Source organism: Phyllostomus discolor, chromosome 9 (assembly GCF_004126475.2).
Source record: "Phyllostomus discolor isolate MPI-MPIP mPhyDis1 chromosome 9, mPhyDis1.pri.v3, whole genome shotgun sequence".
NCBI classification, from domain to species: Eukaryota; Metazoa; Chordata; class Mammalia; order Chiroptera; family Phyllostomidae; genus Phyllostomus; species Phyllostomus discolor.
In genome coordinates, this window is record NC_040911.2 from 96,900,943 (window position 1) to 96,923,883 (window position 22,941).

General features: G+C 47.1%; 1 protein-coding gene across 1 annotated transcript in view; it reads left to right on the forward strand.

Moving 5' to 3' along the window:
- Window positions 1–22,941, forward strand: part of ARFGEF2 (ADP ribosylation factor guanine nucleotide exchange factor 2) — an 85,813-nt gene that overhangs the window by 24,037 nt on the left and 38,835 nt on the right. Inside the window, exons 7-21 of the mRNA XM_028523736.2 lie at window positions 3,307–3,375; window positions 5,459–5,610; window positions 7,820–7,950; window positions 9,100–9,334; window positions 9,942–10,041; window positions 10,981–11,120; window positions 12,181–12,289; window positions 12,894–13,077; window positions 14,375–14,486; window positions 15,014–15,219; window positions 17,909–17,993; window positions 18,091–18,262; window positions 19,114–19,265; window positions 20,470–20,598; window positions 21,656–21,814. Coding sequence (XP_028379537.1) covers window positions 3,307–3,375; window positions 5,459–5,610; window positions 7,820–7,950; window positions 9,100–9,334; window positions 9,942–10,041; window positions 10,981–11,120; window positions 12,181–12,289; window positions 12,894–13,077; window positions 14,375–14,486; window positions 15,014–15,219; window positions 17,909–17,993; window positions 18,091–18,262; window positions 19,114–19,265; window positions 20,470–20,598; window positions 21,656–21,814 — 2,135 coding nt within the window. The remainder of the gene's footprint in view (window positions 1–3,306; window positions 3,376–5,458; window positions 5,611–7,819; window positions 7,951–9,099; window positions 9,335–9,941; window positions 10,042–10,980; window positions 11,121–12,180; window positions 12,290–12,893; window positions 13,078–14,374; window positions 14,487–15,013; window positions 15,220–17,908; window positions 17,994–18,090; window positions 18,263–19,113; window positions 19,266–20,469; window positions 20,599–21,655; window positions 21,815–22,941) is intronic.

Below are 22,941 nucleotides of genomic sequence, written 5' to 3' on the forward strand. Positions count from 1 at the left end.
TCAAATAATTCTTTACTCTAGCTGGTGGCCCTGCATCTTTATGGTTGTTGTCACGTCTTCTTCTGTCACGTTATTGGTGATGATTTCTGTCGCTACTGTGTTCCCTACTGGAGTGCACACATTTGAGCCGCTTTTGCTTCTCCACAATTCACCACAGTGCTTGGCGTATGTGGGAACAGGCCAGGCGTCACCGCTGGAACCTTGTGCTGGATCAGTTCACTCAAGGAAAGGACGAAAGAGAAAGTTGCCACTAAGAACCGCGTGTGTGTCAGGGTGAGCACAGAGGTGCCGCCTCCTCAGTCCTGCTGTCACGTGTGTTAGGGAAGGTGCTCAGAGCTGCTGGCCCGCCCTCTGTCTGCTGTCACCGTTTGCCTTCTCAGCGCTCAGGGCAAGGACCGGAGCTTTACCGTAACCCTCACCAGGCTGTGGTCAGTCGGCATTAATATTTAAACACCAGAGTAAGCATAGCCGTGCAGACACGGTCGTCAGTCTCTGCGAGCTGCATGGAAGTGCTTCCACTGTGGCCCACTTTCTGCACGGCAGCCAAAGTGCTCTCTTAAAAGCGTGCATTAGATCACGGCCCTCATCAGCGTTAACCCCGTTGGTAATTTCCCATTCTGTCCCATTCAGAGTGATATCTGTGTCCTGCTCCTGAGGTTCCACGGCCCTGTGTGACCTGGCCCCTGTCCACTGCTCTGTCCCCTGCTTATACCTCTTTCCCCCTCGTTCGCTACACTCTCTGTGGGTGGTGTGGATGGTGTTTCTGATTCTTGAAAACACCACACTTACTCTTGTGCCTTCGTTCTTCCTGCCCCTCCCCTGCCCCCTTCATCCTCAGGTCTCTCAGTTCAAACGGATCACCCTCTCTGAAGCTCTCTGTCATGCCTGTCTTCTCGCCCTCTACTTGATGCTAGAGTTAATGTTTACGTGTGCTCGGTCCGAGACCTAGTCCACCCTGTTTACGGCTGTATTCCCAGAACCTGGAATGGTGCCCGGCACTCATGGCAGACAGTAAAGACGATGTTGTGAATAAACAACGGGGAAGGGCTTGATCTTTAGACTATAGTTTGGGGGAAACACAGAAGTGAAAATTCTGTGAGAATGATGTGCAGTCATTTTGCTCTGGATTTTGTTGCCAGTACACAGTGCGTCCACGAGGCTTCCCGCAAGAGCGTGGGAATCAGATTGCCTGTGCGAATCAAACCGCAAACTTGCAACTAGGTCAGTGTGGAGGGCGTGCCGTCAGCCTTAAAGAGCCAGTGGCTTCAGTTCCCAAGGTGTGGCTCTAATGGATGGGTCCTTCAGAAGAAGGGACTGAGAAGCCTTGGGAGCCAAGGAGGAAGGACAGGCTGAGAGGCAGGTGGCAGAGACAGTGCCTGGTCAGGAGTCCGTGCTGTAGAGGCCCGGACTTTGGCGCCTCTGCAATAGAGCCCACATGTCCAGCCCCCCTCTGGTTCTGTCCGCAGGCACCACCATCACCTAGCCGCCCCGAGCTAGCCGGCCACTGCCCGCGCCGTGCTCACTGCGTGGGCCCTGCACGTGCGTGTTCTGTTTCAGCGGGAACCCTCCCCTTGGCCCTCCTGGGGCAGTTGGCCTCCCAGTGAAGACCGTGAGCTGACTGGCCTGAGCACCTCTTTCCCTGTTGCAGTTTTTCATCCCAAGTTGATAAATCACAAGTCAGTTTGTCAGTCTTATCAGCCTGTCCAGGAAGTGGATCGAATGGCTCTTTGTACACTCACAAAATGAGATTTTTTTTTTTTAAGCCTAAGACATGCTTGGTTACGTGAAGTTCTGGGCACAGCTAACAGCTGTCCCCGGGGAGCCTGCCCCATCTGTCTGTTCGCACCGCTCCTGATTGCCTAGCTCGTCTTCCCAGCTCTTTAAAAACAGCCTGATGGGGATGCAGCCGTCACCGTGAATGCAGCCATTTAAAGTGTGCAATTGAATTCTTTTTAGTGTGCTCACAGAGTTGTGCAACAATCACCACAATTAATTTGGAACAGTCTACCGCACCCATCAGCAATCACTTCCCATTTTCTTTTAGGTTCATTTTTAAAATTCTGTCTTTTTAACTCCAACATGAGACATTAGCATTTACATAGCTAATATGTAGCTATGGTAGGTACACCATTACCTGTGTGTTTACCGATTTGTTAGTTCACTTTTAGATAGCCCACTCCTAAGTACCGTAAAACAGAGAAAGTTTATCCTCCCCAGCCATCATGGAGGTTCCGATCGGACAGCCTAGGTTCAGACTATGACTCCACCACTTAGCAGCTCTGAGCCTCAGTTTCCTCCTCTGTAAAAGGAGACTACAACCAGTAGTACTGTCTTACGGGTTTATGAAAATTAAATGAGAGCAGTGTCTGGCCATACAAGTATTTGTTCTCATCTTTCAAATAAGCGTCAGCCGGAACAACTGAAGAGCTGGAAGAAAAGCAGCAGGGGGGAGCAGCGCAGCGGCCGCAGCTGCCCGCTTCCCTGGCTTCCCTGTCCGGTGAACAGGCTGTGGTGCGGTCAGTGCTCGGGGGCGGGGCCGCTGGGCTGCTCCCCACGGCCCCGGGGCCCAGGCACGGGGACGCATGCATGCTGGCTTGTTTGAAGATCCTCTTTAAGGAAAAATATCAAGGGTTATTTTTGTGGTGTTTATATAATGTGATGGCCTTTTTGGCCATTGTGATTTTTATGTGTACTTCTGAAAGCCTAGTTGAGGGCTGTTTAGTAATTCTCCCAGAACTAGTTTTCTGCAAAAACAAATGGTGCCAAACCTCTTCTTCCATGCAGACAGTTAATATTTTGCAGAAAAATTCCATTTAAAGTTTAGTAAATCCCTGACTGTCACGTTAGAAATCTCATGCTAAGTTCTAGGTTTACAGTGTGCGGAAAGCGAGGCGTCAAAGGCAGTCACTTACCGAGACTTCTTGTTCCCGGAGGTGAGGACGCAGGAGAAACCATCATCTTGTGTTCTGCCGGGAACCACAGCGGGACAAAATCCAGCTCCTGCCTCCAGCTTAGGGGTAGGAGGGGGGTCCTGAGACTTAGAGCAGCTGTGGCTTAGGGAGGAAAAGTGTGTAAGTCATAGGGTGTCACTGTCCCACAAAGGGAAACTCTGAATCAAATTGCCTGGGAGGCTCCAGATCTCGTGGACTTGTCTTCGGTTGGCACAGTCATATCTGGCCTTGGCGGGTACTCGTTCGTACCCTTTGCTTTCTGAAGTGTGACCCTAGACAACATGGACAAAATCTCCTCCCCTTCCCGTCTTCACTGGAAATGCCCACATGTACGTGTTTGTGTTTATGCGTGTAGGGACTGATGATGGAGCCCAGGAAGTGGTGAAGGAGATCTTAGAAGATGTGGTCACGTCCGCTGTTAAAGGTAAGAACCAAGAACCCAGCCTTTCCTTCTGCCTCATTCCTCCAGAAAGTCCTTAGTCAGACACTTTAGTGGTAGAGCGCCCGCCCCCAGGGGACCCAGGGAACCTGAGTCTACCTGTGTCTGTGCATCTCTCATGTGGAATTCAAAAATTACTTGTTCTTAGCGGTCGATTTATTTTCATCTGCGTTGGGTTCAAGAAGCACGGTCTGCCCTGACCAGTGTGGCTCAGTTGGTTGGGTGTCGTTCTGCAAAGTGAAAGGTCCCGTGTTCGATTCATGGTCAGGGCATGTGCCCGGGTTGCAGGTTCACTTCCTGGTTGGGTGCGAGCATGATGCAGCCGACTGATGTTTCTCTCCCTCTCTTTTCCTCCCTTCCCCTCTATTTAAAAATAAGTAAATGAAATCTTTTCTTTTTGCAAAGCACAGTCTAACAATATTAGGGTTGGAGCTCCCCATGGAGACACAGAGGGCCACTTGCATACACATCCAGTTCCTCCGGGAGTGGGCTGAGCCCTGGGGTAGTATCCTTGCCGCCGAGTCTCCACGGCCAGCCACTGCTGCGTCGGGGAGACAGTCCCTGTGTCAGCAGGTGTCAGACGCACGTGGAAGCTTGTTCTCTGTGTTAGTTCTCACTCATACTCTCTCAGTTTTATGGTGTGGTTTCAGTGGAATTAAACTGGTACAGCCCAGAATAAATATTGGATGATTTTTTCTTTGTATTTGCCCAAAATGTCAGGTCAGTGGCTATATGTTGAACACACAGTTCCAGTGTCAACAGACCATTAGTGGGTTAAGAAATCAATAATTTAATGGGTTATAATCTGCTTTTTATAAATGAAAGAACACAAAATGAGAATAAAATACCAACTGAATGCATTGCATGTGGCTTAATAAGCATTGTTTTCTGAAACATGCATTTCAGTTATTTATGTGCTCATGTGTGCTAGGTCATGACTTTTAAAATGTGTTTCTCACTAAAGTTGTAGTCAAAGAAATCAGATCTACTGCTTTAAGCCCTATCCTTTTGTTAATTTAGGGTACCATCAGTCTATATACATAGATTTCATTATTTAATTCCTTGTAGAAATGTCTTCAAAATATGGAATAATTTTATTTCACACCCTTAGATTTTTTTCTGGGGCCAATACAAGTCCTCACATAATGAACATTGATCTGTCTTGTTGGCTGTGTGCCCCCAGTCCCTAGCGCAGAGCTTGACAAATAATAGGCACTTGGTAGACCATTTGTTGAATGAATATATGCTTTGTAAAATCATTGTTAATGATCCTGCTTATAAAGTTTTGATGTTCCTTATAATATGTAAAGATCCACATGGTAAATTCCTCATGGAGTTAAGCCATTCTTTTACATATATATTATTTTTAGAGAGGGGAAGAGAGGGAGAGAAACATCAGTGTGGTTGCCTCTTGTGCACCCCCTACTGGGGACCTGGCCTGCAACCCAGGCATGTGCCCCGACTGGGAATAGAACCAGCGACCCTTTGATTCACAGGCCAGCACTCAACCCACTGAGCCACACCAGCCAGGGCCAGCTGTTCTGCTAATCATCAGATATGCTTTCTTTCATTAAATGGTGAAATCTGTTCAATTCTTTGTTTTTCCTTTTTTCACATGGTTGCCAGGAAGCTCAGATCTACATTTTTTTTCTGTGAGGTTTTCTTTCATAACTGTCAAATCCTCTTATTTATGTGGCTCTTCTTCTCTAATGCCTGTATTAATAACTCTTTTTTTAAAAAGCCTACCCTTTTCATGTTAGTAGCTTCTAATTGTTTTCGAAGGGGACAGGGTGGGCAGGGCCGCCATATCGCACAGTTCTGGAGGCACCATTGATGTGGACTGCAGTGTGAGCCAGGCCCCCGGCAGTGGGGCTGCGGGTACCAGACGCGTGGGAAACTTACCACTTTGGCCAAGCCTGTTGCAATATGATGTCAGTCATGGGGCAGTGGTGCGGGCCAAGGAGAAAAGTGGTACCTGGAAGGTTACATGAATCACTTCCGCATGGCGTCAGGCTGCCTTTCTGGATAAGCGCTAATTCGGTGATGCCTTTTGTGTTTGTGTTTGAAGAAGCAGCACAAAAGCACAGTCTGATAGACCCCGAGACAGCCCTTGGCGAACTGGAGGGCCAGGAATGTGCTGTCCCACCAGCAGTGGACGAAAACTCACAGACCAATGGGATAGCAGATGACAGGCAGTCCCTGTCATCAGCAGATAACCTGGTATGTTGATGATTGGCTTATACAGACTGCGTTCGATTTTTACCTTTGTCGAAGAGGCAGAGTTCTCTGTCAAAGAAACGAGTGAGAACCCTCTAGCCCTGTTCAGTCATTGGTCACAGAGTCCAGGCGTGATATTCTTTGTGTTGTTAGGTTCCACTTTAGAATGCGCCAGTTAGTGTAGATTGTATACAACAGCATTATCAAACCCTGTTTATTCAGATTGTTAACAATGACGTTTCCTGCACTGTTACTCCTCTCTCAAAGTAATATGCACTCATTATAAAAAAAAACAAAGAAATGCAGAGAAGGAAAAACAGGGAGATATAAAAGTCATCCATGGTCCCATAATTCAGAGGTAACCCTTGTTATTAACCTTTTAATTATAGCTTTCTAAACTCTCCTCCCCTCACATATTTTTTTCACTTAAATAGAATAACAATATATATACTGTTGTGTAACCTACTTTTTAAACTTTGTATATATTAACATTTTTTCAGGCCCATAGATACATCTGCCACAATTTTTTAATAGTTTTCATTTTCTGTTGAAAATGTTATAAACTCACTCTCTGTACCTTTTCACCAGTGTTTGTCAACCTTTTTAATTGTTGCCCTTTTAATGAACCTTTTTACCACCCACCTTCATGAAATTTTAAAGGTACTGTTTATATAACTGTATATATATATATCTGTTTTATACATAGAAAATAAGATTTTTTTTCACCCCCTGAGAGCCATAGTTTTACCCTCATATTAGCCTGTTAAAACAGAATACCACAGGCCGCGGCTTATAAACAACAGAAACTTGCTTCCTGCGGTCCTGGAGGCTGGAAGTCCAAGATCAAGACCCCAGCAGTTTCAGTGTGTGGTGAGGGTCTGCTTCCTGGCTCACGGGCAGTTGTCTCCCCTGTCCTCGCGCGGCCGAGGGCGAGGGCGCTCCCCGGGGCCTCCTGTGTAAGGGCACGAATCCCATTCGTGAGGACTCCACCCTCCTGACCTGAGTACCTCCCCCAATTCTCACCTCCTAACATCACCACGTTGGAGATTAGGTTCCAGAATTCGAATTTTGGGGGACACCAGCATTCACTCTGTGGCGGCCCCCTAGGGGTGATAGTATCCCTGTTAAGGATGCACAGAGAGATGGATGTCTTTAAATACATACTCAAGACTCTCATGTCTTATATACTGGGCTGACTTGGTTTGTTCACTCATGGTTTGTTCAGCATTATCTCATGGGCATCTCTCCACATCAGTATGTATAGATGTAACTGACTTTTTAATGGCCGTGTCAAATCACTCATATGGATTACCATAATCTATTCAGCCAATTCCCTGTAGGTGATTTCAGTTTTATCACAGGAAACAAGAGTTCTGTAATGAACATCCTTATAGATAAGTCTTGTGCACATCCTTAATTCTTTCTTTAGGATAAATCCCTGCAAGTGGTATTGCTGGATCAAGAGTTGGAAGCTCTGGCTAAGCCTTTTGATCCTTAACATCAAATTAGCCTATTGGGAAGGTAATGCTGGCATCTGTGCCCACCTGTAGGCGCTCGGTTCTCATTTTCCCAGCATTCATGCAGACCTTTGCCAGTCTCACAGGAGAAAGGTCCTGCCTTAATGATTCATAGTGAGGTCATGTAGGTTTGTCATTTGCATTTCTTGGTGAACTGCTTCTTCATGTTTTTTGCTTCTCTTCATTTGAGATAAACGTTTCCATGTTTCCTTAATGAATTGTAATAACTTATTGTATGGTTGTTTGGGTTTTTTTTGTATGTTGAAGATATTAATCCTTGCCATAGGTTACAAATATTTTTCATTTTTAAATGTAGCTTACTTATTTAAGGTTTATTTTAAAACATCCATCATATTTTTCATTTATCTTGGAATAGTATTTTTAGAAATACATTTTTACCCAAGCTTATATGAATAGTTACTTATATTTGTTCTAGTTTTTTATGATTTAATGTTCGTGCATTTATCACGTTGCACCACTCACACCCACTTTCTGAAGGACGAGGAACAGGTGTTAGAATTGCTCAAATGGCCCCCCACAGCTCCTGTTTTGCCATTTCTCCCCACGCCACATCCCTCACTTCCCCGCTGAAAAAATAAAATACATTTCCATGAAGTAATGACATTTCTTATTTTTGAAAACAGCCATCCTTTTGTATTGACCCTTTGATTTTTCTCATTTCTTTCTCACCTTAGGAACCGGACACACAAGGGCATCAGGTGGCCGCTAGGTTCTCTCACACTCTGCAGAAAGACGCCTTCCTTGTGTTTCGCTCCCTTTGCAAGCTGTCCATGAAGCCCCTTGGCGAAGGCCCCCCAGATCCAAGGTGAGCAGACAGCAGTTCTTAGCTGTTTATGACCCAGATGGCCCAGGAGGATCTGAGGGGTTCCAGGAAGCTCAGTGTCTTGGCCCCTGATTGGTGTGAATGCAGGAATTTATTCAGGATGGTTTTACAGCTTTTCAAACTCATAATGAATTATCTTTGTGTCCCCACCAACCAGGAGTTTGCCCAGTTTTGCTTTCTTGGTTTATGTGCTAAAAATAATTTCGTTGAATATGCGTGCACCCTCTTTCTACTGACTGACGGATTTAATATACTAAGGGCGGCGGGGGCAAGATGTGATGTGAGCAGACCTCAGTCTCATGACCCGTTGGAGACCTTTGTCTGCTGCATGGATGCAGGTCTGGGCCCGAGACTCAAACCAGAAAAGCCAAATCTTTCTTTGTGGTGGTGAACGAACTGTCACGAGGATGGAGTGCTGTGGCCTGTCCACGCAGAGGCCTTGGGGCCCCAAAGACTGTATTCCATCCCGGCTCTTCCACTTGAGACCAGCTCCAGGGCTGTGGGAGCTGCTGACATCATCGGAAAAGCAGGAATATAGAAAATCACCTCACAGGACCCATTTAATAAAATAATATGTAGTGACATGCAAGCACAGGGCCTTGCCCTTTGTAAGAGTTTTATCATCACTCTTATTATCGTTGTTATTATTGCTAGTCCTTAAGAACCCTCAACTCTTATTCTGTGAAGGTAACCATTAGGGAAACGGTCCATGGAAGGTTCCCGTTTCTTACCCTCCCTTGGGCACCCCCTTCCTTGTCTGTGAAGGTAGAGAGGGCCGGATGTCTTAGGGTCCCAGGAATGATGTGAAGTACTTGTTCCGTCAGGTTGGTTCCAGGACCAGCTCCCCAGAGTCAGCTGGCACGGCCTCTCTCCTGCTGTCCTCGGCACTTCGTGGTGGGGCGGGAGGGGGAGTAGGAGCTGGCAGCCCTTGCGCTCACAGGGTCTGCGGGTTCAAGAGGGCCCACCTCGTGCCGTCTGCTCTTGGTCTCTTGACATTGGGTGCCGTTGCTAGTTCTTAACTCATTGGCTTCTCAGACAGTTCTCACCTATAGAGGAACGAGACCTGCTCGAGTAACTTGATTTTTAAATTTTATCGTCTAGCCTCATCATCATTTTCATTTTCTTCGCCAGGTCCCACGAGCTGCGCTCCAAGGTGGTTTCCCTGCAGCTGCTCCTGTCCGTGCTGCAGAACGCCGGCCCAGTCTTCAGGACCCACGAGATGTTCATCAACGCCATCAAGCAGTACCTCTGCGTGGCGTTGTCCAAAAACGGCGTCTCCTCCGTGCCTGATGTCTTTGAGCTCTCTCTGGCCATTTTTCTTACTCTTCTTTCAAACTTCAAAATGCACTTGAAAATGCAGATAGAGGTACGGCCTCCAAATTGGTTTTTTAATCTCATACCAGATGAGTTAACTGCTGGTGGCACAGTCACCAAGAACTACAGTAACACAGTCTGCTGAATGCCACCCCCAAAGAACTTTTTGAATGAATGAGGAGAGACTACCTTTTCCTAAATAGTTACTGCCCCAAAGTCTCGTATGGTTTTCATTTTAACCAGAGGTTTAAGTCACATGGTCTGTGTGCTAGGCTCAGACCCCACAACTTGTTTGTTTAGCCTGTAAATTATTGGAAATGCCCTGAACTAGTTGCCAAGTTGAGAAATCAGATTCTCTGTGAAAATCTAGATTTCCTGGTTTCTCTCAAAAAAACCCTGCCTCTCCACGTGGCAGCTCTTGGCGGTCACTCAGGAAGAGCCCCTCCTCCAATGGGCCCGTGTTCCCCAGTTCCCTGCGGCCCCGCCCCCCGGCTGTTCCCACACGGCCAGCGTCCCGACGCGACTCCGCAACGTGTGGACGCCGCCCTTCCTTCGCCATGGATGGGGCCTGCCTGTCCTCTGAGCTCTAAAGGCTTTGTGGTTCGGAGCCCTAGTTCAGACTGCTAATCAGTGTCCTCCTTGGTTTCCACGTCATCTAGGTCTTTTTCAAAGAGATTTTCCTGAACATTTTAGAAACGTCAACCAGTTCTTTTGAGCACAGGTGGATGGTCATTCAGACTCTGACGAGGATCTGCGCAGGTGTGTGCACCCCGAGGGCGCGTGCTTATTCCTTTGGCTGGCCCAGGGCCTCCTGGTGCGTTCATTTGCCGAAGTCCCGAGGAGGAACTCTCTCTCCTCCTTTTAAAGTTTTGATGAAGTGCTGGGGAAATCATGACCTTGGAGGCCAATGCTAACCTAATGAACAGTCCTGCCCCACCTCTCCTCTAGAGGATGACAATTTCTCGGTCTCGGTGGCCTGAGAAATCTTAGTATTGAAAAGTCCACGACCTGGAGAACCCCAAACCCTGGAAAACTGCTTTTCTAAGTCCCAGGGTCCCAGGTGTTGGTGCTGCCAGCTCCTGAGTGGGCGTGTAGGGGTTTGAATTCGTCTTACACCTCATGATCACGTGACTGTAACGCCAGCAGCCTGCTTGCGTCATCAAACATAAGTCCGTAAGAGTTCCGCACCTTCGAGAGGTGGATCGGGCAACTGTTACTCTTTTTTTTTTTTTGGCCTCACCAAGGACATTTTTTTACTGCTTTTATCAAGAGAGGAAGGGGGGAGAAAGAAACATTGATGTGAGATAGAAGCAGCAATTGGTTGCCTCCTATCCTCATCTGGACCAGGGCTCCTATGAGCCCTGACTGGGAATCAAACCTGCAACCTTTCGGTTACGGGATGATGCTCCAACCAACTGAGCCACACCAACCAGGACTGTTACTCCTTTTTTTGATGAGGAAAGTGATCTTGGAGAAGGTAGAGTGACCTGCCTGAGATTTCAGTTAGTGCCGAGGCCTAGAGAGAGGGCGTCCCGCCTCCCTGGTGCTTGCGACACATGTTTCCTGTGTAAGGCATGTCCACCTGAGTTGGTTATTCACTGGGGAAAATGTTTGAAAAGGGGATCCTGTTCAATAAAAAAAACATAACTGCCTTTGTGTTCAATCAGAATTTCTAATATCTGTCTGTTATTTCCCAAGATGCCCAGTGTGTTGTAGATATTTATGTCAACTACGACTGTGATTTAAATGCTGCTAACATTTTCGAACGCCTCGTAAATGATTTATCCAAAATCGCTCAGGGAAGAAGTGGACATGAGCTGGGAATGACACCTCTTCAGGTAGAAGCTCCAGGAGCTCTCATTTTTGTTTGAGGTTCATTTCAATAAACATTCACTGGGGCTGGGGTATAAAGCAGACGGACGTGTGTGCTGGCGCACAGTCGCTGCCGTCGTGACAGTTCTGAGCGGGCAAGGAAGGAGTAAACTGCAGGGATAAAGCAGAGAAGGTAGCAAAGCAGTGCGGTGGGTGGGGGGGGCGGCGGGACCTTATCCTCAGTGATGTCATTGGAGTAGTCTTCCTGGGAAGGCGGCGCTTGAGCTGAGATCTGTAGGGGCAAGGTCACTCTCAGTCACCTTCCCAGAAACCTTGCGGCAGCAGGATCTCAGGCTCCAGTGAAGGCAGAAGAGATCGCCTCTCACTGGTGTGCCTGCAAGGAGTAGAGTCCTTCTGGACTGGTCCGAAGGTCTGTGAGCTGCCCAGAATTATGTGTAGACTTTGGGGGCCTGGGCGTTGTTTCCGGAAGGAGGTTCGCACTGTCATCAGGTTCACAGAGAGACCTGTGCCACCTTAGATGCTGTTTTGAGCCTAAAATAGATTGTATGCAATTCACCTTTAATTTTTTATTTAAGAAATACTATTTGTTAAAAAAAAAATCAGTGTTTTTATTGTAGAGTGAGCCTTAAAATGGGGTACATTTGTATGTGTTTGGGGGATAAGAATGTGTCCAGAAACAGTCATTTGCTGAGTAAGATCCTTTCGTCTTTTTTAGAGGTCACTGTTATTTAATTTAAAAAAAAAAGGAAAGTGTTTTAAGTATTTTTTTCAAATTACACAATCAATGAGTGAGAACTTCCTTTTTGAAATTCAGATAACACTTCGTTTTAAGAAAGCACACATCCTGTATTTTTGCTGATAAGATGTTTGTAATGAATGCCCATAGAGATTTTCTGGTGTTTTGCAATGAGCCCTTAATAGTTATGTCACCTGTTAACTTTCGCTTGAGTAGCACTGCATGTCAGTGGTTATCTTGTATCCTTGTGGGATTCCCCGGGAGCCCCGTGGATGTCTGCCCTTCATTTACCTGTTAAGTCTCTGAGCCTTGTCACTCCTGTCCTTTAGGAGCTCAGTCTGAGGAAGAAAGGCCTGGAGTGCCTCGTGTCCATTCTCAAGTGCATGGTGGAGTGGAGCAAAGACCTGTACGTGAACCCCAACCACCAGACCAGCCTCGGTGAGAAGTGTTGCGGCCGCCGCCACCTCCGTTCACAGCGGGCTACTGTGGCTGTTGGGGGAAGTTGCCTTCGTGCATTTGTCTTCGAGTTAGCCAGAACATTTTAGTTTGCTAAATACCTGTAGTGTTTTAAAGGGCCTGCTTTTTGACCCATCTGGAATTTGGGGGAGGAAATGTACGAATTGTGCTCTGACTTCATTTTTGCAAATGAAGAACCAGTTGTTCCCATGCTTTTTAGCAGTCCCTCCCTCGCTGATCTGGCGCCCCACCTACAACATACCATACTCCCCTCTGCGCGTACGTCTGCTTCTGAATTTTCCGTTCTGTTCTACTGGTTTGTCTGTTCTTGCACCAGTGCAAGTGTCTGGATCGTTTTTGCACTTTATACTTTCACGTGAATTTCAGAATGAGTTTCTCAAGTACCACAGAAAGGTAAGTTTCTAAGTACAGTGTCAGAGTGAAATCAGAGTTGCATGCTTGTGATCTTTACAGTACCAAGGTTATTGTTACAGCTCTGGAAAGGGGAATTGCAGAGCCAGGCCTGAGCTCAGCCGTGTCTGGGCCCCATCTGCTGACGGTTTTCTTTTCTTTTCCGTCATTGCAGGTCAGGAGAGGCCCACAGATCCGGATATGGGGGATGGGAAAGGCCTCGACATGGCGAGACGGAGCAGCGTGACATCCATGGAGTCCACGGTGTCCTCAGGGACCCAGACGGCTGTCCAGGATGATCCTGAGCAGTTTGAGGTCATCAAGCAACAGAAAGAGATCATTGAACACGGCATTGAGCTGTGAGTGTGGGCGCTGCTCCGGCTGAATCTCTCGGGGCCTCTGGCGAAGCCACGTCGCTGGGGACCTGGGGCTGGCTCCCCAGGGGGAAATGCCTTTCCCAGGAGGCCAGTGCTGGCACTTGCAGCTGAGCCTGATTGAGCCAGCAGAGTGAGTGAGAGAGAAACTCAGTGGCTTTGTGCGGTCGATGCCCGGTCTTTTTATTTTTTCCATCATGAAAAAAATTAAACTGCTTTAGAAAATACAGAAAAGCATAAAATGAAAATGTTCAAATTGCTCATAAAATTACTACCTAGAAAAAAAATCACCGTTGGTAACGTTTTTCCCAACTATATATTATGAAAAATTTCAACATACAGAAGAATTGACATTTGCCACATTAGTGTTGTGAGTGTGTGTGTTTTCCTGAACCACCTGAAGGTAAATTGCAGCCATCATAACACTTCGGCCCTGCGTCTTTGAAAAATAAGAACATTCTCCCATATAACCACCCCATTATCATCATAACCACTGGTAAATCTTAATGTGTTTTCTTTCTAGTCTTTTACAGACAAAACGCATATGCACACAGTCTCATATCCTGTCCAACTTTTGAATGATTGAAGTGTTGATTTCTTCATTTCCTCTCCCACCAGCCTGCATCTCTCAGAAGTAATTTTGAACACTTAAGTCTTACCACTCCCCTGCCTGAAATCATTCCAGACTGCCCCTTCTCTCATCACAGCCCGCCCCAGCCTCTGGCCCTCTCACTGGCCTCAGGGCTCGCTGACCTCATCTCCTGCCGATACCCCTGAGTCACATGACGTGTTTCAGTCCTTGAACACTACCAAGTGTTTTTATCCATCTCACGCGTATTCCGGAGAAGAAGGGGAAAAGGGCAAAAAGGGTATACCTCCCAGCCAAGTCGGCTTTAAGAAGCCTTCCTAGAAGTATGCATACTACTTCTGCCCATGTCCTCCCTGGCTAGAACTGTATCACGTGGCTGTACTTGGTTTAAGGGAAGCAGGGAAACGTAGTTTTTATTCTAGGGAGTCGTGTACCCAGTTGTTGTACCCAGTCGTGTACCCAGCTGTTGGAGAAGGGGAGGATGGGTACTGGGTGACCACCAGCAGACTCAGCTGTACAGCTAGGTCAGAAGTCGAAGGTGGAATTCAGAAAAGCTGCCAGGACACACAGGACCTTCTTAGCTAATACGTGATGACTCGTTCATGGTGTTATTGTAACCTGTCTCAAATGCTAGTTATTTCTGTCCTTTAGATTTTGAAATGAGCCATCCGTGTCCCGTCTTATCTTAAACAGGTTCAACAAGAAACCCAAGAGAGGGATCCAGTTTCTCCAGGAGCAGGGCATGCTGGGAACATCAGTTGAAGAGATTGCCCAATTCCTGCACCAGGAGGAGCGTCTAGATTCTGTAAGCCTGGGCGTTGAGCACTTGCACGTGGGTTCTCTCGAGTGACTCTGAAATCAGAGCAGCTTTTACCTAGAGATTGTCTGGCCTGAGTGCACGCCCTGCTTCCAGCAGCCCTACTCATCCCTTTGGCCAGCGATGCACAAAGCTCTTTGAAGGGGGTGAACCAGCCTCCTGACGAGTGGCTGTGTACTTGGTGGCACAGGGACAGCTGCAGAGCTAGAAGTGTGCCTTCCATGCAGGGACTGTTCTGGCTGCCCGTCTGCCACTGCTCTCTCTCCGGAGCGTGTCCCATCTTTCTTCCATTGTTAAGTCTCTTGTGCCTCCTCCTCTTCCTTTGTGGCAGTACAGAGTGACCTGGAATGACTGGGGGGATGGACAGGCTCAGGGGTCACCTAGCTTCTCTAGCAATGTAGTCTGTTCTGGGTGTCCGGAGCTGGGCATTCTGCATCCCCCCTTTGACTGAAGTGTCTTTCCTTCTGCGTTCATATTTGACAATTTCTGGACGTAAGTGAATATATATGTTTCAGACCCAAGTAGGTGATTTTCTGGGAGACAGCACCAAGTTCAACAAGGAGGTGATGTACGCCTATGTGGACCAACTTGACTTCTGTGAAAAGGAGTTTGTCTCGGCCCTTCGGGCCTTTCTAGAAGGTTTCCGCCTTCCCGGGGAGGCCCAGAAGATTGATCGGTTAATGGAGAAGTTTGCTGCACGATACATAGAGTGCAACCAGGGGTGAGTGCTGTGTTTAAATCTTTTCCACACGTGTTTTCCCTGTATCAGAACGCTAACCTTGGTTAGGTTGGGGTTGAGTGTGCTATCGGTAAACCTTTGCCAAGCAAGTAAAGCTTCCATTCACCACGTGCCAGACACGGTGCTGAGGGATCGCCCCGTGTGAGACCGCGGAGCGGCTCTTTGCGTCTCCCTCTGCAGACAGCGAGGCTGAGCACCCAAGGGGCTAAGTGACTTGCCCGAGCTCCCACCTGGAGCCCGCGCTATTAGGGATGGTCGGAGGGTGGTTTCAGGGGCTGAGAGGAGGCACCTGGGCACCTCTTCCCTAATCAGAAACAACTCCCTGACTTAGTAACTGGGGTAGCTCTCAAGGGTTTTAGTTTTTCTTAATTACATACCGATGAGCAGGTTACAAAAATGGCTATGTAACTGATAAAACCCTTCTAAGTACCTGATTCCACACAGGGACCTTTTTCATAGGTAGGCCATGATTTTGTAGGAGCGAAATTGAAGAGAGAGCTGGCTTTTGTTAAAAACCCCCTGTGTGCCAGCCAGGCCCGCGTCTTACATGCATCACATTGAACTAACGGTAAGCCTGGGAGTAGTGTCCCCATTTCACAGACGAGGAAACAGGCCCTGGAACATTGAGCAGCTCTCCAGAACCAATCAGCTGGTAGGCAGCAGAGCCAGGGTCGTGTATGGGTTTGCCTAACTCGAAGCTCACGCTGTTCTTTCTGCTGAACGTGAAGTTAACAATGTCTGGCTATACTGAGAATATGATGTGGAATTGTTCAGTAGAAACATTTTGGCAACAGTTTTATTTCCATAGTCAATTTGGTTTTCATATTAATTACTCCCAGTCCTCCAAGTGTACAGCAAAGAGACGGCGTAGCCAGCAAACGCAGCATCTGGTCATTTTAACCAAATGGATGATGCTCGAGTTTGCCGTGAACACATAATTAGATGTTGTTTACTTTAAACACACAGGCACACCTTGTTGATTGCACTTCACAGGTACTGTGTTTTTTGCAAATTAAAGACTTGGGGCCACCCTGCACAAGCAAGTCCATCAGCGCCATTTTTCCAAAAGCATTTGCTTGCTTGTGTCTCCCTGTCACATTTTGGTAGTCTACAGTATCTCAGATTTTTCCACTATTGGTATATTTGTTACCGTGGTCTGTGATCAGTGAGTGACCTTTGATGTTGCTGTTACTGTTTTGGGGAACCACGGCCACATCCAAATAAGATGGGGGACTTAATAAATGGCGTGTGTGCTGCCTGCTCTAACAGCTAGCCGTTCCCTTGTCCCTCTGCCTCTCCTTGGGCCTCCCTGCCCCTGAGACAAAACCGTATTGAAGTTAGGCTAGTAAATAATCCTATAGTGGCCTCTTAAGTTTTCAAGTAAAAAGGAGAGTCACATCTCTCTCTCGATAGCATAATCAATAAAATATGTTAAACAATAAAGATTTAAAGAAAGGGGAGTCCCATATCTCTCACTCAGTGAGGACAGCCACGTCAAAGGCTGAGACAGGCTGAAAGCCAGGCCTCTGTGCCAGGCAGGCAGCGAAGAGCTTGCCACAGGCCACCCCTGCTGTCAGCAGCCACCCGGCTGACCAGTCAGCAGCCACTGGTGTCTAGGCAAGACCCTCCACCGGCAGAAAGACTCCAGTTTGCTGAAGTCTCAGACGATGACTAGGATTTTTAGCAATGAAGTAATTTAAGACACATACACACATTTTTTTAGACACAATGCTATTCTGCACTTTAATAGACTACTATTATGAAAACATAACTTCTGTGTGCACTTGGAAACCAAAAAATTTGTGTGACGTGCTTTGTTGCAATATTGGCTTTATCGTGGTGGCCTGGAACCAAACCTGTCATACCTCTGACATCTGCCTGTGTCTCCTGTGTGTACCTGGAGCCCTTGGTCTGTCTCCCTCAGTCACTAAATTCGAGTATGTGACCCAATTAAATTTCACATGGGAATGCAGGCCTTTTGTGTGTTCTTCAGAATTTCTCCCCTTCTTACTGGGGACAATTTGAACAGACCAGTTTTTCTAGCTTTAGCCTCACATATTATGAAGCTGTGTATCCAACAGTTTTTGTCTTTTTTTTTCTTGCTTAAGACAAAAATAATCAGACTTCACCAGCATATTGTTTAGGATACATAAATATTTCCTTTGTATTTCTACTGTTAAATATTACAGTGGGTAATGTAAACTGGAAGTAGCTGATAACTGGATAGCAGTTTTAGCCGGCTTTCCACGCAGTGCGTAGCACGGCATGGGTGCGTAGCATGGCATGGATGCCTGAGAGAGGACCTAAGGGTGCACACGAAGGGGCCTCGCTCTCGGGGTCTTGCACTGCAGGGTCGACACCCGGAGTGGGGGCGCCTCGCTTGCTTCACCCCAGACCCTGTCCCTCGAGGCTACTCGGAGATCTTACCAAACTGGCTGGAAACTGCTTTAGTCGAGAAGTCTAAAGCTGGCACACATTCTGAATTAGCTTTCTCTGCATCCTGGGTGGTTAATTATCAATCAGTGATGATGGACGTAGGGAAACCCTTGGCTCATTTGGCACCACATGGAACAGCCGGGCTGCTTTTAGCGAAGCGTGTCCCCCCGTCAGCACGGGACTGTCCCAGCCTCCTCCCCGTGCTCGTTCTGACATCTGGAATCTTTTCTTCCAGGCAAACTCTGTTTGCTAGTGCTGACACTGCGTACGTCCTCGCATACTCGATTATCATGCTAACCACAGACTTGCACAGCCCTCAGGTAAAACATGTTCATGATGTGTATATTGTGGTAGCTGCGTAAGTAGCCTTATTTGGGCCGCTGGCTGTTTTCTAAATGCGATTGTTTAAAATTTTAGGTAAAAAATAAAATGACAAAAGAACAGTATATTAAAATGAATCGGGGCATCAATGATAGTAAAGACCTGCCAGAAGAATATCTCTCCAGCATCTATGAAGAGATAGAAGGCAAGAAGATTGCAATGAAGGAAACGAAAGAACACACAATCGCAGCCAAATCCACTAAGCAGAGTAAGGTCTAATGGCAAATTATTTCTCTTCACCACAATATCTGGGTGTGTCAGAATGCACAATTAAGCTCTCTGGTGATGAATTTCTTTTGCCTATCTAGAGACCTGAATAAGAAATGTGATTAAGCCCTGGTTGGGTGACTCAATTAACTAAAATGTCATATTGTACACCAAGAGGTTGTGGGTTTGATTCCCAGTCAGGGCACGTACCTAGGTTGCGGTTCCAATCCCTGGTGGGGGTGTGTATGGGAAGCCACTGATCGATGTTTCTCTCGCATTGATGTTTCTCTCTTTCTCTCTCTCTTCCCCCCTTCCCCCTCTCTCTCTCTCTCAAATTAATGAACATATCATGTGAGGATTCTTTTTAAAAAGAAATGTGTATAAATTAATTATTACAATTATGTTGGTTCTCTTATATCACCATTTTCTTGCTATGTTTGTGATTAGTTACAAGAGAGAATTTAAAATAAGTAATCTGAATTCCTCCTTAAAACTGTGCTTTAATGCCAGTGGCGATTGTGCCAACATGATTAGAATCCTGTTAGTGAAGACCCCTGTGAAGCCGTCCATTTCTTGGTTTAAGAGGCAGCAGAGGGTAGTGGTTTCCAGTTCAGGCTTTAGAACCACTCAGGTCCCAGCTCTACTGCTTATTAGCAGTGTGACTCTGGGTAAGTTACTTAACCTCTCTGTGCCTCATTTTCCCATCAGTAAAATGGTAATAATATTTCTTATACACTCAAGAGGTGGTTGGGAGGATCTGTGAGTTAATTATTATGGGTCTGTTCAATCAGTGCCTGGTACTCAGCAAGCACCCAGTGAGCATCAGCTGCTGTTTATCTCGTTTCTCTGTAGGTGTAGCTAGTGAAAAGCAGCGGCGGCTACTGTACAATTTGGAGATGGAGCAAATGGCTAAAACAGCCAAAGCTCTGATGGAGGCTGTGAGCCACGCCAAAGCCCCATTCACGAGTGCCACTCACTTGGACCACGTTCGGCCAATGTTCAAAGTGAGTATCCCGAGGGGTTAGGACATGGCTAACCCCAGTTCTGGAGTTAACCAGCTGGAAGCTGACCAGCAAGTTTATAATGATGAAGAGATTGAGGAGAGGAAAGGCCGAGTTTGGGGGTTGCTTTCTGAATAGTGGCTAAGGCGAATCCTGCCCAGAAGGCCTTTGATGGTGCTGGGGATGCACCGGCACCGCCCCGGCCAGAAGCACAAGCTCCGTGGTCAGCACATCTGGGTTGGAGCCCTGCCTTTGCCACGTGGTAGCTCTGTGACCTTGGTCAGTTACTGACCGTCTCTCTGTTCATCATCTGTAAAATGGAGACAAATACGGGGATGGTGGAGGATTGAATGAATAAAAAATTATTCTGCCAGGCCCTGGCCAGGTAGCTCAGTTGGTTAGAGCGTCGTCCCAATGCACCAGGGTTGCAGATTTGATCCCCCATCAGAGCACATACAAGAAGCAACCAGTGAGTGCATAAATAAATGGAACAATAAATGTATGTTCCTCTCTCCAATCAATAAATCAAACTTTAAACAAGTAACTGTTCAGGCAGAAGAGACAGTTTTAGTGTGACCTCAGGGTGAGTTTAGCCGTTGAGAGTAGGTGGAAGTGAGAGACCATATCCTGGGGCCTCTCTGTTTTTAAAATGTATAGGAAAAGCACACATTCTGTACACATAACATTCATTTTTCTCTGAAGATGTTTTTATAGCTGTCCGTATCCTGTTGATTGATTGAGTCTAGATTTTTGTGAGCATTCCTTTTTATGGAGTTCACAAGAAAACTGGAGGAAAAGTAAAATCGAAATAATTAGGAGTCTTTTAGTGAACTAAGTTTACGGAAGACAAGTTGCTCATAGGCTTTATTTTGCACGCCAGCCTCTGGTCAGTGGTGGCTGCCTGCCACACGGCGGGGTCTCTGATTGGTCAGCGGTGTCTGCCGTGCGCCCAGGGACGCATAGCGGTGGCTCGCTGGCCCCAGGTTCGCCTTCCTCCCTTTGGAACTGTGCATGTAGTGTATGCCATCTCTGTAGTCATAGCTCTGGCCACAGCTTAGGAGGAACCGTTTTACATAGTGACTGGAATAGATTGAAATAAAAATAGCGTGAACTTGGCATCCTGGCTGTGCTCATAACCAGCAGTGTGGCTTGTAAGTGCTCTTTCTCCTGACATTCTGACATAACTGAAACCTTCCTTCCTTGGCAGCTGGTGTGGACACCACTGCTGGCCGCCTACAGCATCGGACTGCAGAACTGCGACGACACTGAGGTGGCCTCGCTGTGCTTGGAGGGCATCCGGTGCGCGATCCGGATCGCCTGCATCTTCGGGATGCAGGTGGGTGTGAGTCAGCAGAGTTCCGGAGATGCTGGTGGGCTGTGTTCTCCGAGATCTGGCAGGGCCTAGAAACTATCAGGCATTTCCAATTAGCCAAGAGAGTCTCAGCCAGCTCCTTCCTCGTGCCCATTGAGAAGCAGCCCACAGGCTTGTGCTGGCAACTGCCTCATTGGGGGGAAAAAAAGGAGGTTTGGGTTAAAACCTTATTTCAGAGGTTTTAAGGTTGAAAACCCTTTTTTGGAAGTTCAGGCTAGATTGGATTTGATCTATGTAACTTGGCTGCCCTAATACTTGAAACATTACTTTTTCTTTTAAAATCAGTTTTTATTATATATTTTCCCTCATTTCCAAATCTTGTTTAGGGGAAGTAAATGGTTCAATGAAAAATGAAAATGTCAACTTTTTGAATCTTGGAAAATTCTAGCAAATAAAATACAGTTCTCAAACTGTTTTAAAATCAGGACATTGTTGATCCCATTTATTTTCCAGGTTGGTGAGAATTTGCACCCATTTATTTTGAAAAACCCAGTCTTCTCTTGCCATTTATTTTACAGTCGGATGTTTTCTTTGGTCCTGAGACCATGGGCTTTGCTGTCAGACACTGGGTCTCAGTGCCCATCTCTGCTCTTTCCCTAGCCACGTGCCATTGGCCAGGTGTCCTTCCGTCTAAGACACCTTGGTTTCCTCATTTGCAAACCTGAAAAAGTAGACTTACTTTACAGGATTGCTACAGATGCTAGAATCTATGTGACAGTCTTAGCATTCAACAGATTCCTCCTCCGCTCCCTCCCAAGGGGGTGGGGCAGGAACACAAGGTTGAGCTCGCTTGGAAAGGAGAGGGCCAGTTCTCAAACACGCAGTGCGCCGCAGCCTCAGTGGGATGTTCCGGTAGCAGGAGGGCAGCAGCGTGGAGTGACTGGCACGTTACTGCGCGTGAAGCCTTTCGGTGTGTGTGCGCGGAAGGTGTCAGAGAAGCCGGGTGCCCCAGCCCCATCCACGTGAAGACGGTCGTGCCGTGGGTAGGATCTCAGTGTTCTCTCCTCCACTTCCCTTACAGCTGGAACGAGACGCCTACGTTCAGGCTCTTGCTCGCTTCTCCCTGCTGACGGCCAGCTCCAGCATCACAGAAATGAAGCAGAAGAACATCGACACCATAAAGACGCTTATCACAGTGGCTCACACTGACGGCAACTACCTAGGGAATTCCTGGCACGAGGTGCGCATCTCAGAGAGCCTGGCGGTGACCTTGTCTTGGGGTGACCCCACGTTCCTTTTATCCAGTGTCTCTCTTTGGCCACTTTCATTTTTCTTGAAGTCAAGTGTAACTTCAACTCTCTCACCCCCAAACACCTCATGTATGTGAAAGCCAGGGGAAGTGCATTCACAGGTGCCACCTCACCAGTGGCCATCGTCCTCATGGAATGCACTTGTGTTGTGACAACTTTCCTTCCACAACGGCGCTGCTTCCCCAGGCCCTTACGCACCTCCTGGGAGCTCTTACAGTCTTACAGTCGGTGAGCAGATTCAGGACGGAGCTAGGGGCCTGACTTCTCTCCTGATTGTCTCTAAAAAGAGATGGTCGGCATTTACATTGAGCCATGGGGCAAACTGCCAGTGGGTTCACTTTTTTTTTTTTTTTTAGACTATTTATTTATTTATTTATTTATTTATTTATTTTTAGAGAGGGGGAAAGGAGGGAGAAAGAGGGAGAGAAACATCAGTGTGTAGTTACCTCTTGCACACCCCCTACTGGGGACCTGGCCCACAGTCCAGGCATGTGCCCTGACTGGGAATTGAACCTGCAACCCCTCGGTCTGCAAGCTGGTGCTCCATCCACTGAGCCACACCAGCCAGGGTGGGTTCACATTTTTTAATTCAACATCATCATGACATTCTCACCCAGGGCAAGACTTAACCTGTACAAACATGTATTGGAAAGATCATTAGAATTTTAGTTGTTCTAAAATTCTGGGGAAAAGATTGGATTAGAAACAGCCTAGATGTTTCAACAATGACAGATTGCTCTTTAAAAAAAAAAGTGTGGTACCCCATTCCTTAGAATGGTGCGTGGTCACTAAAAGTGATGTTGCTGACAGGAGAGACAGCCAGACATCATGTGCTCCCGGGTCTGGTTGGCCCCAGAGCCAAACCCGAGTCAGTTCAAGCCTCTACTGCTGGTTTGCAGGAAACCCGGGGGACAGAGGAACACCGTAATGGTGACCGTAAGAGTGCGGTCTGCAAGTGAGGGTATGGCAGGCCCTCGGCAAACGACCAGGTCCTCCTGCACATAAATTGCAAGACAAATAGTAGATGGAGGGGAAGGACCCGTGGGTTAAAAGAGAC